Source organism: Sphaeramia orbicularis, chromosome 19 (assembly GCF_902148855.1).
Source record: "Sphaeramia orbicularis chromosome 19, fSphaOr1.1, whole genome shotgun sequence".
NCBI classification, from domain to species: domain Eukaryota; kingdom Metazoa; phylum Chordata; class Actinopteri; order Kurtiformes; family Apogonidae; genus Sphaeramia; species Sphaeramia orbicularis.
The window spans coordinates 37,904,915-37,929,472 of NC_043975.1; the positions used below are offsets into that span (position 1 = coordinate 37,904,915).

Below are 24,558 nucleotides of genomic sequence, written 5' to 3' on the forward strand. Positions count from 1 at the left end.
CACAATTTGGCCAAAAATATGACTTAGACAATTATGCTATGAGGCTAGCATTTTCCTTTTTCAGTCTGTTACTTAAATCTGGGCATTAAATGATGCAGGTGGCAAAAACAATGAACATGAGAGACCCTCAAAACCAAGCTGCTTGTCTTGCATATCAGTCTCCATGTGACTGATAACACTGTGCCAGCACCATGGAATATCATTTCGGAAGACACAGAGAACTCTTTGGGTTATTTGCCTAGTTTGCCTATATACTGGTAGTTTAATTTAAAAGACAAGGTTAAGATTGATTTAGTGTAAAAAAGGACACCACTTTTAAAAACTATCACTGGATCTATTTCTACACTTGCGGAGTGGTTCTCCAAGGCACTGCTACTCTTCGGCCTGATGCAGCCGATTATAGTGGAAAAAGAGCTGTGCAGCTCATGCTCTGCCAACAGGCCACATATACATTACATGTTCAATGAAACCAAAGCCTTAAAGAAAACTTTATTGCAACATGGTTGATGACTTACATGTCTCTTCTCTGCATCAGCGCCAATGTGTCCCTGTAGACAAGACACCATTCTCTTGTGTGTGTTATGGGACACCACACGCACCAACTCCATGCGCCGTTCAATCTGAACATGGGACAAAGCATACAAACATTTTTATAGACATAATGTATGACAGAAAAGCTCACAGTAAAGCATAAAAGGTTCAAAGCTGCAGTTCAGATAACAAGTTCATTCTGTGGCTTCTTTTATTTTCACAAGACAATTCAATGCATCCTGCTTTTTGCTTAACTACACAGGTCCACATCTTGCAATTGGTGTTCTGCTGAAAGTAAATTAAAACATACACAGCAGTGTGTGTGTGTGTGTGTGTGTGTGTGTGTGTGTGTGTGTGTGTGTGGGTGGGTGTAGAGTTTATGCCTGAGCCTTTGAGCAGGATGATGGTTAATAAAGTCCAGTTCCATGCTGAGATTTGATTCGTAGTTGCCTTTAGGGAGTTAGGGGTCAAAGTTCAAGCATGATTGATAAGGCTTGTCCCTGCAAAACAACGCTGGAATGTTAGCTCTAAAACACATGACTCATCGGAAGTGTCTCTATGGCAACGGTCACTGGGCTGTGACCAAGAGCTCGCCGTCCTTCAGCATTAAAAGGGCCTTTTTGATCACACAGGCTTTCCCCTGTCTGCTAGCCCGGCTACACAGGATCCACTCTGTGCCTTTAGCCTGACAACATATAATACTGTTACTGATGGCCTGCTCAATGATGGGAGTCACATCTATTCTGGCCCAATGACAGGGGCTAACTGAAGCTGTGCAGGATTCACTGTCCTTATCATGCCAGCTGCCTGACTAGTGTCAACATTAGGCCCTGAGTAACAGTCACAAACCCATACAACAAATAATTACAACTAGAGCTGGACTGTATACTATATGAACTAGTATAGTGGAGATGGATTTTTTTAATGCACTTACATGTTGTAGCATACCTGAAACAGCAGATGTAACACTTAAATAGGCAGCAAATTATTTAAGTGCTAGCCGTGCTATGAGTGCTGTGAGGAGACTTAGGTCCTGTTGTGATAGTACAAACACAGTCCCAGTTCAAGTATGTGTCAGGGTAGAGACTGCGATCTGGTAGGATCGGCGATTCTACCAGTAGAGACTCCGATCGTAGTCTCTACCAGTAGAAACTCCGATCAGAGTCTCTACTGGTAGAAACTCCGATCCGAACCCTAACCCTAACCCCTAACCCCTAACCCTAACCCTTCAACTGGCAGGATCGGAGTTTCTACCGGTAGAGACTCCGATCGGAGTTTCTACTGGTAGAGACTACGATCGGAGTCTCTACTGGTAGAATCGCCGATCCTACCAGATCGCAGTCTCTACCCTTACATATGCAAGGCCACAGTCCCACAAAAGATGGTCATGATTTTGATGTTAAACGGTTGCAATGTTGTCACCATATCTGTTTATTTGTATACTTTATTCTTTTTACAATAGTCCAATTTGCACAATAAAAAAATCGTTACATTCTACAACTTTTTCACACATATACTGATTACTTCAGATTTAGAAATGACCATAATAACTAAATAAGGCTGTTTAAATTCGTAATTTCACCTTATTTTACATCAAGCCGTTACCGTTTTTGCCATCATTGCTCACCCTGGATTCTGATTGTAATTTTTCAGTTGATTTCTTAAAAATGTTAGTGTGTTTATGAGGTATTCATTTCATTTATTTAAATTACTGTTTGTATTAACTGAGTTTATGATTCTTTGTTGTGTTTTCCTAGGTTGTATTACAAATGAGGCCTTTACTTCAGTATCAAATAGGTGACTAAATTGATTTAATACAATGCATCATTCTGCGAGACCCAGGAAACCTCATAGTTATCCAAGTTTTCATATACTATTGATGAAATTAGCAGGTTTTTATATTCTTTAAAGTGCTGAAGGCCATACCACCCAGCACCACATTAACAACAACCAACAGTTTGATGAGGCAAAAACCTGGTTTATATTGGCAAAGGTTGTGAGAAACACAAGGCAGTCTGCACCAGTGCCAAGAAAACTGGTCTTCCTGCTGTTTTTTTTTTTTTTTTTTAATAATAAGCACAAGAGCATGGGTGGCTCAAAGTGACAAGCATGTTGGAACAAACAATGTTCCAAATATAAATGGGAACACTGACGGCCAGAGGGCAAAATGAGCAGAAATGGAGACAGAGACAAATGCAGAGGGAGGATCAACCAAATACCAGACAATTGTGTTCCAAAAACAGAATGGAGTCGGAACTCTGGAATTCCACAGCCTCTGCAGCAGATATCCGCCTCCGCACACCGCCCCCTTACCCTCTCCTTTCTCTCCCCGTGTTCTCGCGCTCTTACGTCATTCTCGACCTGTGGTGGCCCCAGGCATTCCCAAAACAGCTGGGTCAAATACAAACGCAGCATACACACACGTACACACACACATACACTAACACACACAGCTATAGGTTTGGGAATACTGCTTACACTCAGCCCAGTGAGTACCTGGCACAGAACAAGCAGGGGACTCCCCTCCCTTTCCTTGAGGAGGGAATATTGGAATTGGAAAATGTTGGCAGCGTTAGTACTGCTGTCTTTTTCCTTTCATTGGAACACAATTGGTTTCGACACACAATGCCATACAGTAAAAAACAAAATATGTGTGTGTGTGTGTGTGTGTGGAGGGGGGGGGGGGGGGGGGGGTGAAAAGGAGCAAAGAGGAGCTGAAAGGCTGCAGGGTGTGTTTTCCTCTCACTATGGGATGAGGTCAGAAAATGGTCAATTCCATGACGCGTCAAAAGCCAGGGAATCCCAATACAAACTACAACAGACTGGAGAGAAAATATAAGGGCGTATGGCCTGCTTGTTTGTTTATTGGTTCCTAAGAGAGGATGTTAACATGTCTGGACAAGAACCGAATGAACACAAATAACATTACATGAAGCATTAAGGGTGGAATTATGCAGTAAGTCACTGACTGCAGATAAAATGTCCTCTGCTGTCTTTGACAAAGTGATCAAAACATGTGGTTGCTATGTTTACAATACAACCTGATACATACAAGGTTTCTACGTGTTTTAACGCATTATAGTAAACACCGCTAAAAATACAATTTAAGCCCTATTTCCAATCTGTATGGCCCAAAAACAAAAGTCTGGCTTTGGTGACATTTCAGATGTGAATGGCAGTTGGCTTGACATTACCTTTTAAAATTTAGGTTACCTGCACTCTTAACGGGGTCATATTTTGCTAAACCCACTTTTATGAGTCTTTGATACCTTTATTTGTGTATTTGGGAACCTTAACAGTTCAAAAAGTTTGAATTTGAACTATTCAGGTGCTGCAAAGCTATCTTAATATTCATTCCAGAAAAAAATCGAGTGGATTTCTACAACCCATTTCAATTCCTGCTAAATTTGTTATGTTTTATAACTAACTACGTCACAACATTTGTACATATAAGGTCAAGACTTCCGACGAACATTTCTCTGAGTACACTATGCCTAATTGTTTATCAGCAGCAGTGGTTGAAGTAAAAATTGACAATATCTCCAAATTTCGAGCCAATTACCTAAAATGTTCAGTTGTTGGTTGTATTAATGAACACAAGTGGCTGAATGGGACAGAAAGCATGGTCAACAACCTGGAGGGGGTGGGGCGTGAAGTGGCTCATTTGGATTTGAAGGGCCAGTGCTCAAAACGACCTGTCTCGTGTCATTAGTCAGAAACAGGGTTGAAGATGGGCCTGTGGAGTTTAATTAATGAAGAATTAAGACCCAAACATAGCATTTACAGTTTATGTAGACCACAGGAAAATGTTTTAAAATGTATAATTCCATTTAAAAAAGCAAAATATCACTCCTTTAAGGGGGAATGCATCTGTGTTCCAGCTCAAGAAAAGGAAGAAAACAGTTTCTTTATGTTTTTCCTGACTTCCCAAGGTGCATTGTAGTTAATTATTTCAGCTCATCACTCCCTGAAATAACTGTTTTTTATGAGAAGAGATGCCAAGTTAGTCCACAGCCCACACAAAATGTTTACATGTACGCTCTTGGAGTATATTCTGTTGACATATTCTGCATTCCGCCTTATTCTGCTTGAGGCACTTTTTTGGCTAAGATGTGGGATATACCAAAATTATTCCAGGACTAAGAGGATTCTTCAGCCATGTATACAGTGACCATGACCCACGACCCCAGTTAAAGTCTAAGGGAGGAAAGACAGATCATCTCTGGTAGAGATGAGCGAATATCAGAAAGCTGACTTTTTCAAAAATGCATCTGAACATGAGGGAAGCTGAGCTCCCATAGGGGAAGGTCAGTCACCAATGTAAAACACATTTTTTTTGCTAAATGAAAACAGAAATATTAATGGTATATTCATTTTCATAATAGTTTATTACGATTTTTTTTTCTTTTTAGAAACGCAAAAAATTGAAAAATCTGTTCAGGTAACCATATTCATCAACACATTAGCTCTACTAGATTGTGGCCTGACTCCACAATTTGCATAGTGCTTTTGTAATTGTGTTTTTTTTTCTAATAGTGTGATCTACACAATTTTCCCCTCACACCTCATAATCCACTTAGTTTTAAATCCCAAGGAATAAAGTTCAGATTATTGGACTTCAAGCTTTTTAAGGACTTGTGGAAACCCTCTGGATACAAATGCATGGGTGTGTGTAATGAGGCGCCCTGGTATTTCTAATGCTCCCCTCTGTGGATGAGCTGATGTGCAGAGGAGCAGCAAGGAATGGACAGCTGGCACAAGAATGCCGTCTGGCCATTTGCCAACCTGGAGGATCATATACAAAAAAGGGCTTGAGATGAAAGGGCTAAGAATAAGCCAAATACAGACCAACGACTCCCACCTTGGAAGCAAATGGGAGCCAGTGAGGGGCCTGTCAAAAACTGAAGGTCCACTGGCTGTCATCACAGAGAATGCTGGGTAATATGCAGTACCGCGGGACTTACTTTCTAAAAATGACACACCATTACGATCAACCACACAGTATCTATATGATGAGTGAATTGGTGTGTGAATGAACTTGCAATTTTGCTTCACACACTGAAAACTTACCCACAATTAATACTTCACAAATAAGTAAAAATAAATACATTTAGTTGGAGGTGACAAGTTCATGGTTTTTGACCTCACTAATAAAAAAAAAAAAAAAAAATACAGTGAAGCCTTTTAAGATAAATTCAACACTACAAAACCATAAAAGCATTCATTGCTGCTAAAAAATTTGCTTGTTGAAAAACATCTTTCAATAAATTTGAAATGCATGTTTATTTGTCAAACCAAATTAAATCTCCTGCAGCCCAGTCTCTAGGAATGAATGATACAGCAGATGGTAAGATGACACGATGTGCCTGGCCTGGCTGAAACTCATACAAACTGAATATGTGGTTTACTTAAGGAAAAGAGGAAACAACTGCATGGCTGTTTTCAGAAGTTTTGCTGCTTAAACCATTTCTGGTAAATGAGACAAAAAAATTCTATTATCAACCAAAGCAAGGGGAAGTGGCAAGTTAGAGGAGAAAGCGGAAGAGTAAAAAAAAGTAAACATGCCTCAAAGACTTTATTAATATGAAGTCCAAGTAAAACACAAATAATATTCTAACACTGTGAGAATATTCTGAGATGATCTGGCCAAAGGATAAAATAAGACTTTTTGTAAGGAGGTAAGGAGTGACAGAGGTATCACAGGAATTTAAAGGGGGGGGGGGGGTAGTAAAGTGATTTCTGGTCTTCATCCCTCCCTCCCGTTTTCTTTATCACAAAGTAAAGTGAGAAACAGAACACAAAGCTGATTTCCAGACCAGGACAGAACAATCACACCTTTGAGGACCAGTGAAAGTCATCTGTCTGACTACACCTCCCATAACATCCTCTATCCAGTGTTTACTCACTAGTGTTTGTTTGTACACCACTATCGCTCATGTGCTACCTGTCACTCAAATGACGATAAAGGTCATTACAGTGTTTTGTTGCGGTTCTGTTTATGCACAGTCCTCAAAAGGAGGTGGGTGGAACAATAGATGGTGCCAGACATTGAGACTGTACTTCTAGATCAACATAGAGCCTGCCCAGTCAGCACGACATCTCCCATTCGCACACAAAAACAATCTTCATCGCTGGAATGCCTTTGCTGAGCAGCCAAAGAGTTTTCTCCTAAACCCACCTGTTGCCTGCCTTGAGAGCTGAAGATAGTTCTCCCCAGGCGAAGAGTAGGCATAGCAGCTTTAACACGCACACATTAAATCCATCAGCAGCTCGGCTAGCATTTATGAAGAATGCTGAGGTCTTATTACGAACTGTATTTCAGTTACTATGCATATAATGAGTCTGATGGTTCTCGTATCAGTTTGCTACTACAAGAACAGGAAGTCCTAATGAGTGATATCAGCTGGTATTCATTTTGTCGATATTGAGGTGCTGGAGTTTCACAACAACTGAATGAATATTGTAAAGTTTAACAATTTGCCATCTAACAATCCAGAACTAATTCTTGGTTGCATATTTTGTTGACTTGTGCAAATAGATTAAATCAAATCTTTTAAACCCTTTAAGCACCAAAGTCGTAATATTGGGATAAGCAACATAACTAAATGAAATAATGAAACCATAGCTCCAGAGATCAATACAAATCAAATCAAATTTTATTGATATAGCGCAAAATCATAACACAAGTTCTCCCATGACACTTTCCATATAAAGCCGGTCAAAACTGGACTCTCAAACCAATTGACAGAAACCCAACAGAATCGTCCTGGAGCAAACACTTGTGTACAGCAGCTAAATCTTGCTACCACCTCTCACCAATAAATGGCAGACATGTGCCCCTTCAATCCCAACACCATTTCAGGGCATGTTTCAATTCAAAGTGAAGAAGAAAATTGAGTTTAAAAGGCTTAAGTGAGTAAGTAAATAAAGTTTATGTAGTTTTAGTTTTGATAGGTAAGGACAGATTTGGCTACTCTGCTGCTTGGCTAAAAAGCTACAAAACTTACTGCATTTTACTTTCTACTAATGTTTAAATTCACTTATTTTAAAGATAAGAGGACAAAAAACACAAAGAATACTTTCATGTAAATATGTTCAAAGTTCAATTTTACAAAATTTTACTATGCAATCCAATATGGCCGTGTCCTGTGATGTCACAATATGCATATTAGATGAATACATTTAATCCCATCATAAACTGAGTCATATCCAATATTTGTAATTTACAGTATGCCTTTATCTCTAACCACTTCCAAGCTACAGCTTTTTGAAATCTTGATATCAAAGTTGAATATTAAAAAAAAAAAAAAAAAAACAACTCTAGTACCTAAAGGGTTAACAATGTTAAAATTCTGAGAAATCCGTCAATTTTATTCAGTGTAAAGGGCTGGGGTTTTATGTGTTCCGTGAGTGTATTGACACATGCCCTTGAGTTTAGTTATGTTTAATGACATTATTCTCAGACATGAGGTGTAATGTGAATAAAACTTCATTTCTGCCTGAGTTGTATCAGAACAATTTTCAAGAGTAATGTTGGTGAAAATAACAGTTCCCATGATCCTATCCCACTTCACAACATCATGTATTACTAGCTACTATGTTTTAATTTAACACAGAAACCTACAGACCCATACTGCCAGTCCAGTGTTTTAAGACAAACCCTACTATCCCAGACAAAAACCCCTATATTATAATGGTTATAAAGGTCTGTTAATTTTGTTCATTGCTTTTATATTTCAACATCTTCTACATCATTTTTAAAGATAAGAATGTTTCTATTACTGCAGCAAAGTTGAGTTAACATATGAATTGTTTCCTGTACTTCCTTATTTTTACATCTCTGTATATTTATATTTTGGTGACCCTAAGTTTTTTAACATTTGGCACATATTTTACAGTACAATAACATATTTTGCTCAAAGACTCATTCATATATTTTAGAAAATGACTGACAGATGAATCTCCTCCTTTGTCATAAGGTAGTCTGAGCTCTGCAGAGTCAGACTCGGATCAATGATTTACCTGTAAGAGGTCATCGCTGAGTACTTCTGTTTTCTCCGCTCTGTGGGTGAGAAAAGACAACAGAGAAAAAGAGATTAGCACATACATGACAGACAAGGGTGAAAAGTCACTGTAGTTCAATACACTGTTTAGTCACTGTGAAAATATCTGTCAGACAAATGATGTAGCTCCTGACCAACTGGATTCCAGTCACAGTAAAAATACTGTCAGGTATTGAAGGATAATGCCATGGGAAAGTTTCAGCAGAGGGTTGGTCTCTTTTTGGTTTGTTACTATGGCACAAAACATCCATGTGACAGAATGACAGACAGAATAACATCCAGTCTAAAAGCTGAGGCCTCTCTCTCCATGAGCTTAAGTCAGGGGTGTCCAATCCTGGTCCTGGAGGGTCGGTATCCCGCATGTTTTAGATGTTTCTCTCTTCCAACGCACCTGACGGTCGTTATCAGGCTTCTGCAGAGCTTGATAATAGTCTTATCATTTGAATCAGGTGTGTTGGAAGAGGGATACTTCTAAAAGATGCAAGATACCAGCCCTCAAGGACCAGGATTGGACACCACTGGCTTAAGTAAAGATTTCAGATATTATTATTCTTTTCATTCACAAGACTGTGTGACAGACAGGTTTTGCTGACTGCTGCGCCGTAGGGGGCTAAATAAAGTGCTCTTCAGATCCACCAGTGGAAATCTGGAAGTCTACCCAGTCACAAATTTACAACTGCAGAAACAGATCTGTTTAACTAAAAATAAATAATCATATAGGAGTCAGGTTTTTTGTTGTTAATGCCTAAAACGTCTAGATTTCCTTAAGCCGGCGGCAGCGTGGCTCAGTGTTGTGCACCACCTAGCCCTAGTCTGCCTGAGCCTATTAATAGTAAACTAATAGTTAGTCCTGGAGAGGTCAGACAGATTAGATTCACTTAAAGGGAGAAGGCTGGGAAACGCAGGCTCAGCTGCTTATCAACACCGTCGCACTGGTCTGTGGCCTCTGTGGCTACTGGCTGAAGAACAACAGACACACTCAGAAAAGCAATGTCAAAGATCACAGCGAACTTAGTCAGCAAATTTCAGAAATATGGAGTAAAGCTTTCGAAATTTGAATATAATAGATAAATTTAAAGAAAAAAAAATAGTATTGAAAAAAGAAAAGATGAACGTTTACATTCTACACAAAGAGATTTTCATCTGGTGATGAAATAGATATTTTAAAGTATTATAACACTTGTCCAACAGAGCAAAGGCCACACTTCACAGTGATGTTTTTCTCACCATTAATTTCTCTCTCTCTTGTCAGCAATGTTAAAAGACATGGGGAAAACTATGAAGAAACATAAAATATAAAATGAGGAATGCATGTTTCAGTCTTGGAAAGTCTCTTAGGCTAATGCTAAGCAATGAGCGGGTTCTAACATGTTAATATAACAGCCGATGCATTCAAAAATGTCCAATATAGAGTCCAAAATAGTTCACAATGTCCAAGTAAGCACATAAGGAAATATCATAACACAAACCATAAACATTATGTACCCTTTTGCACCGTTTGAACCTTGTGTAGAATTAACATTGTCTTGGAGCTGTTGTGTCTCTGACCGTATCCATGTTGGCTTTATCCCATAATGCATTAGTGCCACTCATTTACAGTATGCTCCAGTCATGAGGGTCAATACATAGAATATACTTTATATACAAAGCATTGATTTCAAATAGGGATGTCCCGATCTGATCTAAAGATTGGTATCTGCTGCTATGCTGGCATTTTTTTAGAAGATCGGATTTAGCCACAAGATCGGACCGATCCAGGCCCGGTTCTAGGGGGGAGCAAGAGGGGTCAAACGTCCTGCCCCCTCAAATTCAAGTCTCCGAAGGTAGGGAAAAGGATAATGAGCTGCATAACAGCAAGAGATTTAAGGCCCCACAGAGTCGGGCATACTTGGCTCTGCAGACTTGCGCGCATACTCGAGGGGGACACAACACAAACCCAAAGCAGACGTCCACTGGACAAAGCTAAATTTTTAACCGTTGTAATCAGTGTCACACAATGTAGTATGATATAAATGATGTAAAGGAAATTGGTACTAGGTTCTAATTTGGCCCACAGTATGAATTTGGAAGGTGCAAAAATTAAGTTATTAAGAGTCAAAGGTGTCATACTTGTTTTAGTTCAGGTTCTACATTCAGCCCACTTGTGATCTCAAGTAAAATAATAACATAATAAGCTATAAATAATGATTCTAAATTGAAATCAACATTTCCTAGTAAAAAGTATCGGTATTGGACCGGTATCGGCAAAACTAATCATAAAAAAAAAAAATGGATCGGAAGCAAAAAAATCCAGATCAGGATATCACTAATTTCAAACCAAACTTCGCTCAATAGGTCTATTTTTAACTCATCCTTTTACTAGTTTTACTGCTTTTAATGATATAATTTATGACACTTCTAATCAATTTTAAATTACTTTATAAATCCAAAAAATTATTTTGAAATGCATGAAATAAACTTTGCCACTAAAAAACTTTATCTTTGACTATTACAAGGACAACAGCATTCTTTTTGCTGTAACATGGAGCTATAAACCTCCAGGAGGCATATTATTAAAGCAGGCTAGTAGGTATTGCATAATGCTTACGTGCTAGCATGCTGTAACATCTTAATTCCCTTTTTCTCTCACACGCCAGACTCTCCACCCCTCCTTTGCTCTTCCTTAATCTATAGACTTTCTGTCTCTGTACTGTGACTCAAAATGAAGACTGAGCAGGTAATGTTGGATTTGTTGGTTTTAACTAATGTGCAAACTTTTCTGAACTCAGTATTGTAATTGAAGTGACATGCAGACAGTCTCTTGCCTGCATTTTGGGTAACTGGAGCTTCCCATGAAGCCTCAGGCCTTGTCCAAAAAACTGCTCCTTATGAACTATAGTAACCTCTTCACAGCGGCAGACAGCTGCTTTCAATTACAATACAGAGGAAGGGAGCACAGAGAAACAGAAAGACACTATAGTTTGGTGTTTAGGAGAAACAAAATACAAGAGTGAGGGGAATTTGGGGGATGGGGTGGTGGGGGTAAAAAAAACCTCTTAAGTGCCAAACCAGAATAATCTAGAGGAGATGAATGGAAATATTTCCACTGGAGAGGAGCCATAGCCAGGCTGGTGAGGTCACACACACAGAGTGAGGACCTATAGCCCACAAAACATCCAGGCAAGACTTCCAGCTAACCGTGGAAAAATGTGAGCCACACACAGATCATACTATAATGCAAATACACATACAGGGTGATTATGAAGCCACAGTATGGAATCCATGTTGCGGTGCTGTCTACACACTGAAGAGCTCTTCATGTGGTCCTGTCAAAGACCCAAACTTACAAGCCAGTGAATTATTATGCTTTCATGAGCACAAAGTCTGAGGTATCTGAGCAAACTGATCATACAAAATATGTATACACACAACTTATATTAAATAGAGTTTATCACAAACACTCAGTAGATGTATTAAAATGGAATTTAACATATTATTGTGAGAAAATGAAAACTAAACTAACACTGTCAGAAAAACTAAATCTAATTGAATTAAAAATAATCCAACATGATGCAAATGGTTCATGGTGATCAAGAAAAATGCAGCTTTACACCACATGGGGACTACTCATAAAATTAACTAGGGGCTTTTCCACACCTGAAAAAAGGGCTGAAACAACATTCATGTGTGGGGGGTTTTCATATTGCTGTAATGCTGCAAGTGGACTAAACAACTTTGTATGATACACATTTGCCTGACATTGTCACTAAAAATCAGCCATAACTCTGGAATCTCCAGATAACCTTAACAAAAATATCAATGTGAGCCATTACATGCAGTGTTGTTGTAGCAGATGAAATGTATTTCTGTCCCACTGCTACTTTCCATGTTGTTCATGTCTCAACCCCTCCGCTGTGTATCCGCTCTGCTTAATGACCTCTGAGCCTCATGAGCTGAAACTAATCAAAACACCAAAAGAAACCAGACTAAACTCCGTGCATGCCAAGACTAACATAAAGGACTGATGAGTAATCCAGCTTTGCTAATCAAATTTGCCTTCCTTACATTCCTGAACTAAAAACCTGGTTAATGTGAAGACATTGATGATAAGAACTTGTACAAAAGCACTGCTTGTGTGAACCAAACCCAAAAAAGCACTGGGCTACAGAGGCAAAAATAGGCTACGTGCAGCCCAAGACAACAACAAACAAAACAACAATTGTTTTGCCGGCATCAGCTGACCTAGGGTGAACAGAGCCGAACCCATCATGCCTTGCTGAAGCGGAAGCCTTTGTAAAAAGTGTGTCACTGTGTGCTGCATGTGACTTCTTAACAGCAATAGGTCTTTGCTGCGCAGCCATGACCACTAGTTCAGAATGGTAACCATGGCGATTCTACTATCAAAGTGGAAACGAGTAAGTCATTAGTGTGACCGTAAGCATAATAGAGCAGCTGATACAGGCCACTTAACACAATCAGCAGGGTGAGGAGAGGGAGGGTCTGCCTGTTACGGCTGCAACAGTTGGCAGCTTAAGGCACGAAGGTAATGGATACTGGACCCAGATGAAAGGAGCTGGGAGAATAATTGAGTGACTCAGCCCATTCAAGCTCACCAATGTATCTCTTCTTTATGTGAGCTGTTAGGGCTGACATTAGATGTGGGCACGAGCAGGGCGATGCGGAAAGGAAACTGATGAAGGAGTTTGGTCCAGTGTATCTCACTGTGGTAGGAAAAAAAACCTGAGGTGAGGCTAAAGTACAATCATGACAAAGCAAAAGATGCAAAAACCACTGTGACAGCCAACAAATAAATAGCCACCCTAACAGGGTCAGCCCAGTTTGTCACTTGCAGGATAACAAAGGCATCGTCACAGCTGACACACCTCATTGTCCTCAATACACTGGTGCGGCGCGACATGGGGAAACGCCCGAGTCACCTATCTCTGACAGCTCAACAGTGACATTTGGTTGATCCCTCTGGGCAGGGTGTCTTTTCAGTTACTGAGTGAATCAGGGACTTGAAAATACAATATGTCACTGCTTTAGATGTATTAACACAGAGCTAATAAGATGATAGCTACATGATACAGTAGCATAAGGGATTACATAATACCATTGTTTATAGTGCCAGTGAATGATTAATAGTCCAGCAGGAGAAAAGTTTTCAAATATTCTGTCTTTTCTGAACAACCAGATTACAACAGAACAGTACAGCTGTAATTACTAGTTGTTTCATTGTTAAGTAAACTCACTGCCAGGTTAACTAAGTGATGGACATAACTGTGGGGCTGTAAAAGTCTGTTGGGTCTGCTTCACCTGAAGTAGTGCTGATGGAAACACTTACTATATGTGAGCTACTAAAACGCCTGAGTAAACTGAGATAATGATCCAAGGTTATCTACCTCAAGGCCATTTTCTAACAGCCATAAAAAAAAGGTGTCTTTATGTAGAAAAAAATGTTAATGGTCTTTTTCTCCTTTTAGGGATGTCTTAATTTAGTATCAGACTTAATTTTAAATGTGTAACATTTTAAGTTTTTGTCTACTTGTGATAGAATGATATGAAAATTGATATCATTACATATTATGCTCTGTTATCTATATTGTGTTGAAAATCATATCGCAATTTTCAGTTGGAAGGTGTTCTGTGTCCTTCCACTCTATGGATGGATCCAGGCGGGACAACTTAATGAAAGCAATGCAGACTAACACAACACAGAATGAGGTCACTCAGAACAGGAATTGTTTGTATGGATGTACCAAGTACAGATGAAAACTGTCAATCAAACGTGACTTAGCATGGTATGGTATGGTATGTTAAATCATTTCTTAACTGAATTTAAAGAACAGTTATGGTATCATGATAAATTTGATGTAAAATATCATCATGATATTAAATTAACTATACAATGATAGCAATTACAGTTAAGAGAGGCTATAATTAAACTACAGCTAGCAGTGAAGAAATATTTTCATTGACGGAAATAAAATGATTTGGAAAGCACAAAAACTAAAATTCAACAAATGAAATAGAATCACGTGTAAAATAAAATGTTTCCCTGTAGTTTTGTGCTGTGGTTGCTGTTCACTTTGTCCTAATGAAAAGGATGCAAAATTAGACAATAACTGAGTGGTTCCAGGGGGTCGTGTGGCGCATGTCATTTATCCTTTCATTCTGCCTTTTTGTAAACTTACATAAATCTCAATGCTTTCTGCATATTTTAAAAAAGTAATCAAAGCAAATCTAATCTAAAACAAAAAATAAAACCTCTAAAAGTAAATAGACCTATTTTGAAATAATATAATAACTTTAGTTACAGTAAGGCCCAGTGAAACAGCAAAAAATGTTAGTATGATTTAAAAAAAAATAATAAAAAATAAAAAATCAGTCAATATTGATAATTATGATGATAAATTCCATGATTCTTGGTCAAACTATCAAGCGGTAAATTAAGCCAAACAACAAAAAACTGAATAACTGTATTTTTCAAACGTTCATTAAACATTAAACATAAGACCGGTACAGAAGTATAACATTCTCTCATAACATTCCTTAAAGCCTACTCCTTACGCTAACCTTACTCTACCCTGACTCTGGACCACTTCATGACCTTCTTTATTTACACACCCTCTGGGCTCACATGCTGTTAATCAAACTTCTTCCACAGACACTAAAAAAAAACCTGACAAAGTTAATGGCATCATCGCAGGCCAAACCCAACCCAGTCTCTTTAATCTCACCAGTACTGTAAAAGATTCTGCTCTGGTCCTGGTGCTTGATTCTAAATGGATCAAAGTGTATATTCACTAGTATGTATACTAGATTCAATAATACTGTCTCCATGTTATTTCTCCTTTAGCTGTTGCTGTCATGTCTGCACACATGGACGTAAGGGGTCAGCAAGTTCAAAGACGTTAAACTGAAACCTTCCCAGGTTACAGTCCTCAACATACTCCCTGGCCTGTGTTCGCATGCTGCGTTTCCCTCCACGTCCATTCCTCTCTCTCCCCCTGTCTCTAGAAAGCACTAGCATGTCTCTGGGAGGCAGTTTCCTGTTTGTAGAAGAAGAAGGAGAGATTTCCTCCGAGCGGCTGCTTGGTGGACACAGTGTTCTGCCTTCGCACAATCACAGGAACCCAGGGGGCAGCGGAGAGGAGGCCTTTGCTCTCCAGAACTTTTTGCAGACACCGGCTTGAAGCTAATGGCGAAAGCAGAGGACACTGCCTTGCACCTAATCCAACTGCAGACAGATGACTTTTGTAAAAAAAATGGGCAAGTTTAGGAGCAGATGAGGTATTAACCCTGCTTGTGCACTGTAAAGGATAAGGAACTGCTGCCAGATCATACACACGTACACATACAAACGTCTGTTTTCTTCATCACACTCTCTCCAATGCTGATTTACTGCTGATACAGTACAGCAAGGAAATTATGAATATTCCAGCTGCCCTACTTCTGATTTTGAGCTTTGGCTGCAGGAGTATTATTAAAACACACAGACTGTCGACTGTGGCTGGAAGCGTTACTATGAAATAAATAAATCATGTGTCTCGGGTGTTTCTGTTTCTATCTGTTGTGTTTGCTTTGACAACTTCCACAGGTTTGTTTCTTTTTGATCAGTTTCAGTAGTTTTAGTTTGGCATCAATCTTAATTTGGCCTATAATCTACTCTTCACAGGGACCATGTCATTAAAACATAAAGGTATAAAGAGTCTAGCGCTTTCTTACTCAGTTAACAATCAGCATTCAACATGTAAAAGGCCTTTTGTGGTGTAATTATGGTAGTTTTACTGAGTCTTGCTCTAATCCGTGGGTTTGTTGCATTAATATCCCTAACACAAATTGCTAGGCTAGTGAGTTTATTTCAGTTCAGTATAGTAATACTTAAGCATCTGTCTGCACTAAAAAGAGTTTGTCTAACGCATTGTTTTGCTGCTGCAGAGAAATAATGACAAATAATTGTCCATCATCTGTGGGACTGATTTCTGAACTCCTGTGTCTGTTTCTAGCAGGACAATTTAGGCCACAGTCTCAGTAAGTAATGAACTGTACGTACAGGAAAATAAGAAGTTGTGCTCACATTATCCAGTTATTATGAATATTGCAGTGATGTCAGTCCAAAGTGATGTTAAAATGCAGTGTTTCTAGTCAGATAAAACACCATCATACACTACCTAAACCCTCAGAAACCAGAGGAAGCTAGAGGAGTGCTTAGTGTGATTTTAGCCCACCTACATTTTTTAAGAGGTGAGAAAATTGGGATTATCTACATTAATTGTATTTTAATATTTAAAAAAAAAATAGGTTAATTTATTCTCTACAATCATCTAAGAATGACATGCTCATTACAGGTTGATCTTTCTATGGATTAAGTTAAGGTGGTTCACTGTGTTCTGGATTAGGATCATATAAGACTGGTAAAAAAGGAGGACTCGCATAACCATACCTGAGTTTTTGACTGATTGTAGACCTAAAATGATTAATTACTGAGAAAACTTTTATATCTGAGCAGCTTCTTAGCCAAATGAGTGACAGTAATCATTATCTTAACCAACGGAAAAAATAATAATACGTGCATGCAAACTGACCACATAATTTGTCAAAAAGCTAGCTTTCTTTTGGCAATTTGAGGATCTATTTGCAGACATGGCATCAAATATTAATGATTATGTTTCCAAGCATTTAAGTGCATTACAGTCCCTAATATGTTTGAGTGTAGGCCCAAGCTACATAAAATGTTAGAACAAATCACTGGCTCTAATGATAGATGACACTAAATACTGTACACCGAACCTTTAAATCAATATTTCCTCTACGTAGATATTACACAATATTTAAACCTTACAGAAGTAAAACTATTTTTTGTGGCAACTTTTCTACATTTAACCTTTCCTAAGAGATTTAGGCTATCATATTTCATCATAATATTTTAATCTATATTTTCCATTTTTTAATGAAAATCAGGCAGCCTCTTATATTTAATTTACTGATCATGTAAATGTTCAAAAAAGCTCAGGGCAAATTCAAAGATTATTAAGTCAAAATGGAGAAAACTGAAGAAAAATGGACTTTTCCAGCATTAAATGAATGTAAAAACAGTCTCTACAGCCACTGTTATTTCTCAAACTAAATGGGTTTTGCTAGTGAATCAATGTTGCAGAAGATGACAATGTTTCTATGGTCACTATGGAGCCTCTGAATGTCCAAATGGGTCATAGCTGCTGCTGCTGAAAAGCTGAGAAACAGAATTTTATCTGAACTATTGTATTTAGATTGATGGATGAAAAGTTAGTAAACATTTTAGATCAGTAGATGCTTTTGCTGTTAAGGTGTTTAAGGGTTAACTAAATAAAACCATATAATTATATGGAAGTAGGTTTGAAATATTAATGAAACTGCAAAATAGCTGAGTGCAATATCCAAGTCACAGGAGCTGCAGTTTTTGAAGAATAAAATGTCAAAACATACCACATTAAATGAAACTCTGTGGTGCTACAGAGATACCCCAGCCTACAAATCACATTCTCCAGACTTCAGGAAACATGTCTGTTTGGTACAGACCACAGCACAAATCACATCATCATTTTGAGATTCTTTTTCAGCCTTTTCCCACAAAAGTCGTGACTCATATCACAAGCTACATGTCTGACAAAATAATTCCAATAAGATTTTTCTGTAATATGATTTTGTCCAACTTGGAAGGCACGTTACACTTTTTTTGCGCCAATCAGCAGTTTTATCTTGCACCATCCAGTACTGGGTGCACACTGCCTTCTGAAGGTGCCAAACCCTGATTTCTCCAACATTAAACACAACATTACTAAAGTACAATTGAATTGTATATTGTGATAAAAGCATACTCTAATGTGTCTCAACGCCCTGTTTGTACAAAGCCAGGGTGAAGTCATCATTACTTTAGATATCCAGTTACAGAGGGACATTGTATTTCATCACACCACAACATAATGGTCCTGGACAATGACCTCGACAGACTCTGAAGAAAACTATTTGGATTCATCCCTGTTTTCCAAAACTGGATGCATTTATCTCTCAGAGTTAGAGCATGGCAGTATCAAAACCAAAGGGGAAAATGCAGATCATGATTCACATTAATCTATTTCATAAGGTTTAAGTTTGGGGCATTGAAGCAGGATGTCTAATGTTTCAGAAATGGAGAAGCTCTTACTGCCACATTATCAGCACAAAGTGAAAGCAAACCTTACAGACAGTTCATCCAGTACTTTAGTGTATTAGTGCTTTTGCAGGGGGTTCTCATCTTCATCTCTTACAGTAAGATAAAGTCAAAACATCTTTGAATTGGAACACATACACCAAAGTGTATGATGAATAGGCTTGGTATACGTATTTGCCTTAAAACCCTTATCAGTGTTTACTAGATATTATTATTAACCAGCCAAACCACATAATGCACTGTGAGGTTTGCAGACTTTACAAAGCAAACTCATACTTTCGGCATTATCAAAGCCCTTAACCACTTTGACATTTGCTTTTATGAACATAAAGTCTTGCAAATACAACTGATGTAGTCCTGGAGGGGTGAGAAAAATCACACAAATCAACTTAGGCCTCAAAATATATTCACTATGCTTTAGATGCTTTTTGGGACATTTCTGCAACCCACTGCAACAGATATCTGATTAAAAACTTTAAAGCTAAAAGATTAAAATGCACCGTCATTTAGATAATGGCTGTTGTTTATTTCCCGAGTAGATGTGCTTGGACAGTGTCGGTAAAATAGCTGATTCATTCTTTTGAGCTGGACATCTGGTTGGGTTCAGATGGCGGTGGGAAACAGTCCACACACACACACCCCCCCTTCCACACTTTATTAAATAAGTCTCATGTCCTGAAGCCCGGGTGTCAGCTATTACAGGCTAGTTTTTCATTCATGAAAGGCGTCTACACTTTAATATACTAGTTTATATGTTTGTTCTTAACAGCTTTTCATAAGAAAAGTCAGTAGGTTTAGGTTAATTCTACATGCATTTCTTAAAGTGAGCTTAATAAGATGTGTTTGCTAGTTTGTTGCTGACTGTTAAATGAGTAAACAACGCTAGGTTTAATACTTGCCTGCCAACTGTTTGATTGGCGAGCTGTTTCATCCGATTGAACTGCTTCTTCATTTTCGGTCCCTTCCCACTCGAGTCTTCCCGAAGTTACGCTTCAAAGCCGGACTTTGGTTTGGCATGAAGTTGACGGGGCTTCTCCCCGTTTCCAAATGTCTCTAGCTGTCGTTATGACAGGGAGAAACAAGCGACAGCCATTGAGCCCAAAGCCAATTAAAAATAGTTTGTAGCCTTGCTAGCCTCTAAGCTAGCCTTTCCCAAGTGGAAATTCTAGAGAAAAGTTCCCTTTGGGGGCGACGGCATGATCCGTGGACCTCCTTTTGTGTGTTTTTCCGTGCATTAAAGTCCCAAAGTAAGCTGTGGCGAACTTTCACTGGCTCCGGCGGCTGTTCATGACCCTCCTCGGTCGCTGTCTGTGACCGTTAGCTCGTCGGGCTAACGTTACGGAGCTGGATAATCCGTTGGCCGCTTTTTCCCAGAGAAGAGCGCAGTGAACAGCAGCAGCAGCAGCAGCGGTGGAGGTGGTGGTGGCGGCTCACCTCTGCCTCTGCCAGCACACACACGGAGCAGCAGGAAGTAACGTTACTCCACAACATCATCCGCCAGACAGCACCACCTCCCCCTGGACACTGACAGCACACACACACACACACACACACACGCACACACGGAGACATGGAGGTCCTCTACACCCGGGTATATGATCAAAGCCCTAAAATCACCTCCATCTCTGACAGTGGTGTAGATTAGTGATTCTCAACTGGTGGGTCGTGACCCAAAAGTGGGTCGCAAACCCAATTTCAGTGGGTCGTGGACTTTGGGCAAAAAAAAAAAAGTTAAGAAATACTGATTGCAGTTTAATTATTGAATTCATTTTGCATGAAAACACCAAGTGTGTTTCAAGTGGCTGCTACGGAAATGCTCTGATTGTTATGTCAGCTTTATGATTAATACTTGAATAAGTGACTGAATGTACTTTTGATTTTTAACTGAGTACACTATTTGGTTTTGGTTAAAATGTACTATTTCCCTCTTTAGCATCACGAACTGATGGTCATTTTGGTTTATCATTAACCCATAAAGACCCAAAGACCCCCCAGCGACCAAAAGCATCTACTCATCTATCATGTTTAATACCTGTTGATCCACTAATCCTGTCAATACATGTAAACAACTGGTATAAAATGCAGTTTGTCATGTTTTCATGGTCATCAGATATGACCCATTTGACCCATGTTCAGAGGTTGTGAACATGGAAACACTGCCATCTTCTACAACACTGATTCACCAGTAAAACCCATGGAGTTGGATCAATGACAGTGGATGGACACACTTGGTTTATGTTCAGTTATTGATATATTTTTACTAAAAAAGTCACTTTTTCTTAAATTTTCTATGTTTTTGATATAATAACCATTAACTTTAATCTCAGATTTAATGAACATCTACATAATCAGTAAATAAAATATAGGGTAAAACATCTGATTTGCACTGAAAAATGCCAAATACAGAGGATAATACTATAATAAGTGGTGATAAATCACTTAAGAAAAATTAAATAGAGAGAAAAAAAATAATTTTGAAACTGCCACAAAAGTAGCACTGGGTCTTTATAGGTTAAACTTTTCTTTTGTGCTGGCATACTGCAATATTTGGTATTACTTCAGGTTCAAAACACAGCATATTTTCATCAGATAAATTTTAACTTTATCAGTTTGAGTCGTGGCCTATCATTTGCCAGACTAGACCAGTTGAGAACCACTGGTGTATACGAGGGCCGTTCAATAAGTTCATGGCCTCACCCAGAACAGAACAACACAGACTGATCATTTATATTTCATTTTTCAACATAATCTCCATTTGCAGCAATGCACTTGGTCCATCGATGTTCAAGCATCACTATCCCATCACGAAAGAATGTAACATCCTGTATTATAACAACCAGTATTTCTGGGTGAGGCCATGAACTTATTGAACAGCCCTCGTAGAAGAGGCTTAGTTTGTTAGAATGACTCAAACAACACGAGGCTGCTTCCATGAAATTTCATTAATCTTATTTATTTATTTATTAAAAATAATTTGACAGGGATGATATGTAAATGCATTTTTAAAAATATGTCATTGATGCAGTGGTCATTACAGGGGTCAGCTGCCTTCTATGTTCTTAAAACTATACATATAAAAACAAACTGCCAAAAAAAAAGTGTATGAGCTCCTCAAAGCAATGAAACCAACAATAAATTGACCACGAGTGATTCAGAAGGGTGTTTTACTCTTCTACTACACTACATCTAATAATGTAATTATTTCCACTTGTCACCAAAAGGTTTTTGTAGTGACACAAGTTCTTAACATGCTTCAGTTCTTTAAATTTTTTCCCCGTTTGTTTTTCTGATACACCAAAGACCTTTTGGCCACCACTGTACAGAATATAACTTTTACTGGAATATTTTCATTTTGACTTGAGTATTTATTTATTTATTTTTTTACTTTTTAAGAGCATCACAGTTTTCCTTTTGTTTCCATGTTTCTTTTTCAGTAAAATTCTTGTCCATCCTCCAAACCTAAACTCATTGTCTAGTCTAATGACCGATCACCATGGCTTTATCTCTTTCTTTACCCTCTCTCTTTAACTCCAACTGGTCAAGGCAGATGACGATCCTTCAGGATTCAGGGTCTGCTCGAAGTTTCTGCCTGTTTAAAGGAAGTTTTTCCTTGCTACCATCGCCAGTCACAAGTGTTGCTGGAGGATTCTGTTGGCTTGACAGTCTGGTTTCGACCTGATCTACATGTAAAGTGTCATGAGATAACTTTTGTTATGATATGGCGCTCTATAAATACAGTTTGACTGATTGAGTAAACTTGTTTGTTGTACATCCCTAAAATGAGTCCAGGGTGCTTCAGTGCTAAAACATTAGTTCCACCTGCTGCATGTTCTATAACCTGAAGAAAAAAAAACAAAACACAAAGGAGAGATCCCATGCCCCCCCTGGCAAGCCTTTGCCACCCCCCCGGGGGGGGCCACCCCACAGTTTGAGAAACACTGCATTAGATGATGTTTTTATTTCTGATGGTAAGGTATTCAAAATCTGAGCACGGGTAACTGAGAAAGAGAACTGACCAACTGGTATTTAGCATTTTGTTGGTTTATAGTCTCCACCAGCAGCTCCCATTGTGTTGACACTTTTACAGTTATATTTTACAATCATTTAACCAAATAGCTTTGGTACAAGAACATTCAATCATTCAAAGATCAATTTCATCAATGAGAAGTTTATAAAATTCTCAAAACTCAGACAAACAGATTGTACTTTTTCTGATTTATATTATGGCACCATTTTATTTTTGGTCCAACAACAGATAAAATTACTGTTTTTCCTCTTCATCTACAATATAATCACATATACAACATTTGCACAGACCTTGAACTATAATCAGATCAATGTTTACGCCGGTGCCACATGGAGGAAGTTTTTACAGTTTTCCTATATAACTGAAATATTATTATAAATATATACAGGAAATATGAGAACAGCATTAAAAACAAGCCAAAGCAATCCAAAGCGTCCAGTATTTAGTGTGTACTGTTTGTACTTATCTCTTCAGGCCAGACAATATGAGATTTACTGCTCTAATCTTTGATCCAACATGTCAAATGATTCTTAATATTTGAGCTCTTTTTTGTCATGGGAACAGAGGTCACACTGTTGCCTGTGTGAGTCATTTCATTTCATTTCTACTGTGCACAATATTTCCCTGTATTTTCTTGTTGTATCTCAATGAAAAGAAAGAAAAGTAGATATTATGCTCATTGTTGCAGTCCTTAAAAAACAACATAGCTACAGACATTTGCACAGTTTACTACAAGCAAAACTACTGCAATTATTCAGGCAGCACTTCCTTTTATGAACCGTTCTGTAATGTTACCACTTGCCCTGTCCTGTCCTGTGCTGTCTTTTTTTTTTTTTAAATAGTATTTTAGGGCTTGTGCACTTTTAATTGTAAACACACACACGCACACACACGCACACACACGCACACACACGCACACACACGCACGCACGCACACACACACGCACACACGCACACACGCACACACACACACACACACCAAGCTTGTTGGTTTTCGACTTCAATCTTGGATCCTAAACATTATACATACTGTTAGTCAAGAGTCTAATGTTTGAAACAAAGGGAACTATTGAAACAGAGTGTAGATTACAGTGGCGTCACTGTAGAAATACAAAAGATTATATAAAACACTGTATTATTTTACATTAAAAGTGGACAGCAACTGCTGTCAGTATTTTACTGTAATTTTAAAGGAAACAGTTAACGTCTCATATCATTATAATGCTTAAAAACAACGTAAAATTTACTTTCTTGAGTCCATGGAGATATTTTACCTAAAGTGAATACTATTTTATTGAAAGCATCCCTTAAAAAATACGTTTTTCTTGTAATTTTCAATGAGTTTATGTTGACTAATAACTAACAAGTTATACTGAAAGCTGCCAAAAATTGTGCTGTCTCCTAAATATATTTATAAACATGGCTTAATAATCAAATTAATGCAAATATCCAAGTACAGAGGAATCAAAAAAAGACACTGTGCAGGAAAATAGACTCTCTAGCTTACATATTTGAGCCTAGATATTTTTGCTGTGAGTCAGTAAAGTTTCACTATACCAATACAATACACTGTATAAACACCAGAAAATATAGACATGTATCAGAAGCCAGAGGCACTATGCTGTTACGATAAATTGAAATTATTGATCCATCTGCCTTTCAGGTGATGGACTGTCAAGTTTTCAACCCTGGTAATCCATTAAGATCTTTGTTCCATCATCTCAGCAATATCAGCAGTTGGAAACCTCTGAGAGTGGAAAGATATT

The 24,558-nt window shown here is 38.4% G+C and overlaps 1 protein-coding gene across 4 annotated transcripts in view; it reads right to left on the bottom strand.

The window, feature by feature from the left end:
- Positions 1 to 20,215, bottom strand: part of arhgap17a (Rho GTPase activating protein 17a) — a 42,536-nt gene extending 22,321 nt beyond the window's left edge. For 2 of the 4 annotated variants that reach the window (XM_030122671.1, XM_030122673.1), the window contains exons 1-3: positions 19,665 to 20,215; positions 8,554 to 8,593; positions 516 to 620 (exon numbers count right to left, since the gene is read on the bottom strand). In XM_030122671.1, coding sequence (XP_029978531.1) covers positions 516 to 620; positions 8,554 to 8,593; positions 19,665 to 19,717 — 198 coding nt within the window. In that variant the 5' untranslated portion in view covers positions 19,718 to 20,215. The remainder of the gene's footprint in view (positions 1 to 515; positions 621 to 8,553; positions 8,594 to 19,664) is intronic. The other 2 variants (XM_030122672.1, XM_030122674.1) reach the window with 2 other exon arrangements.
- Positions 20,216 to 24,558: the final 4,343 nt, after the last annotated feature.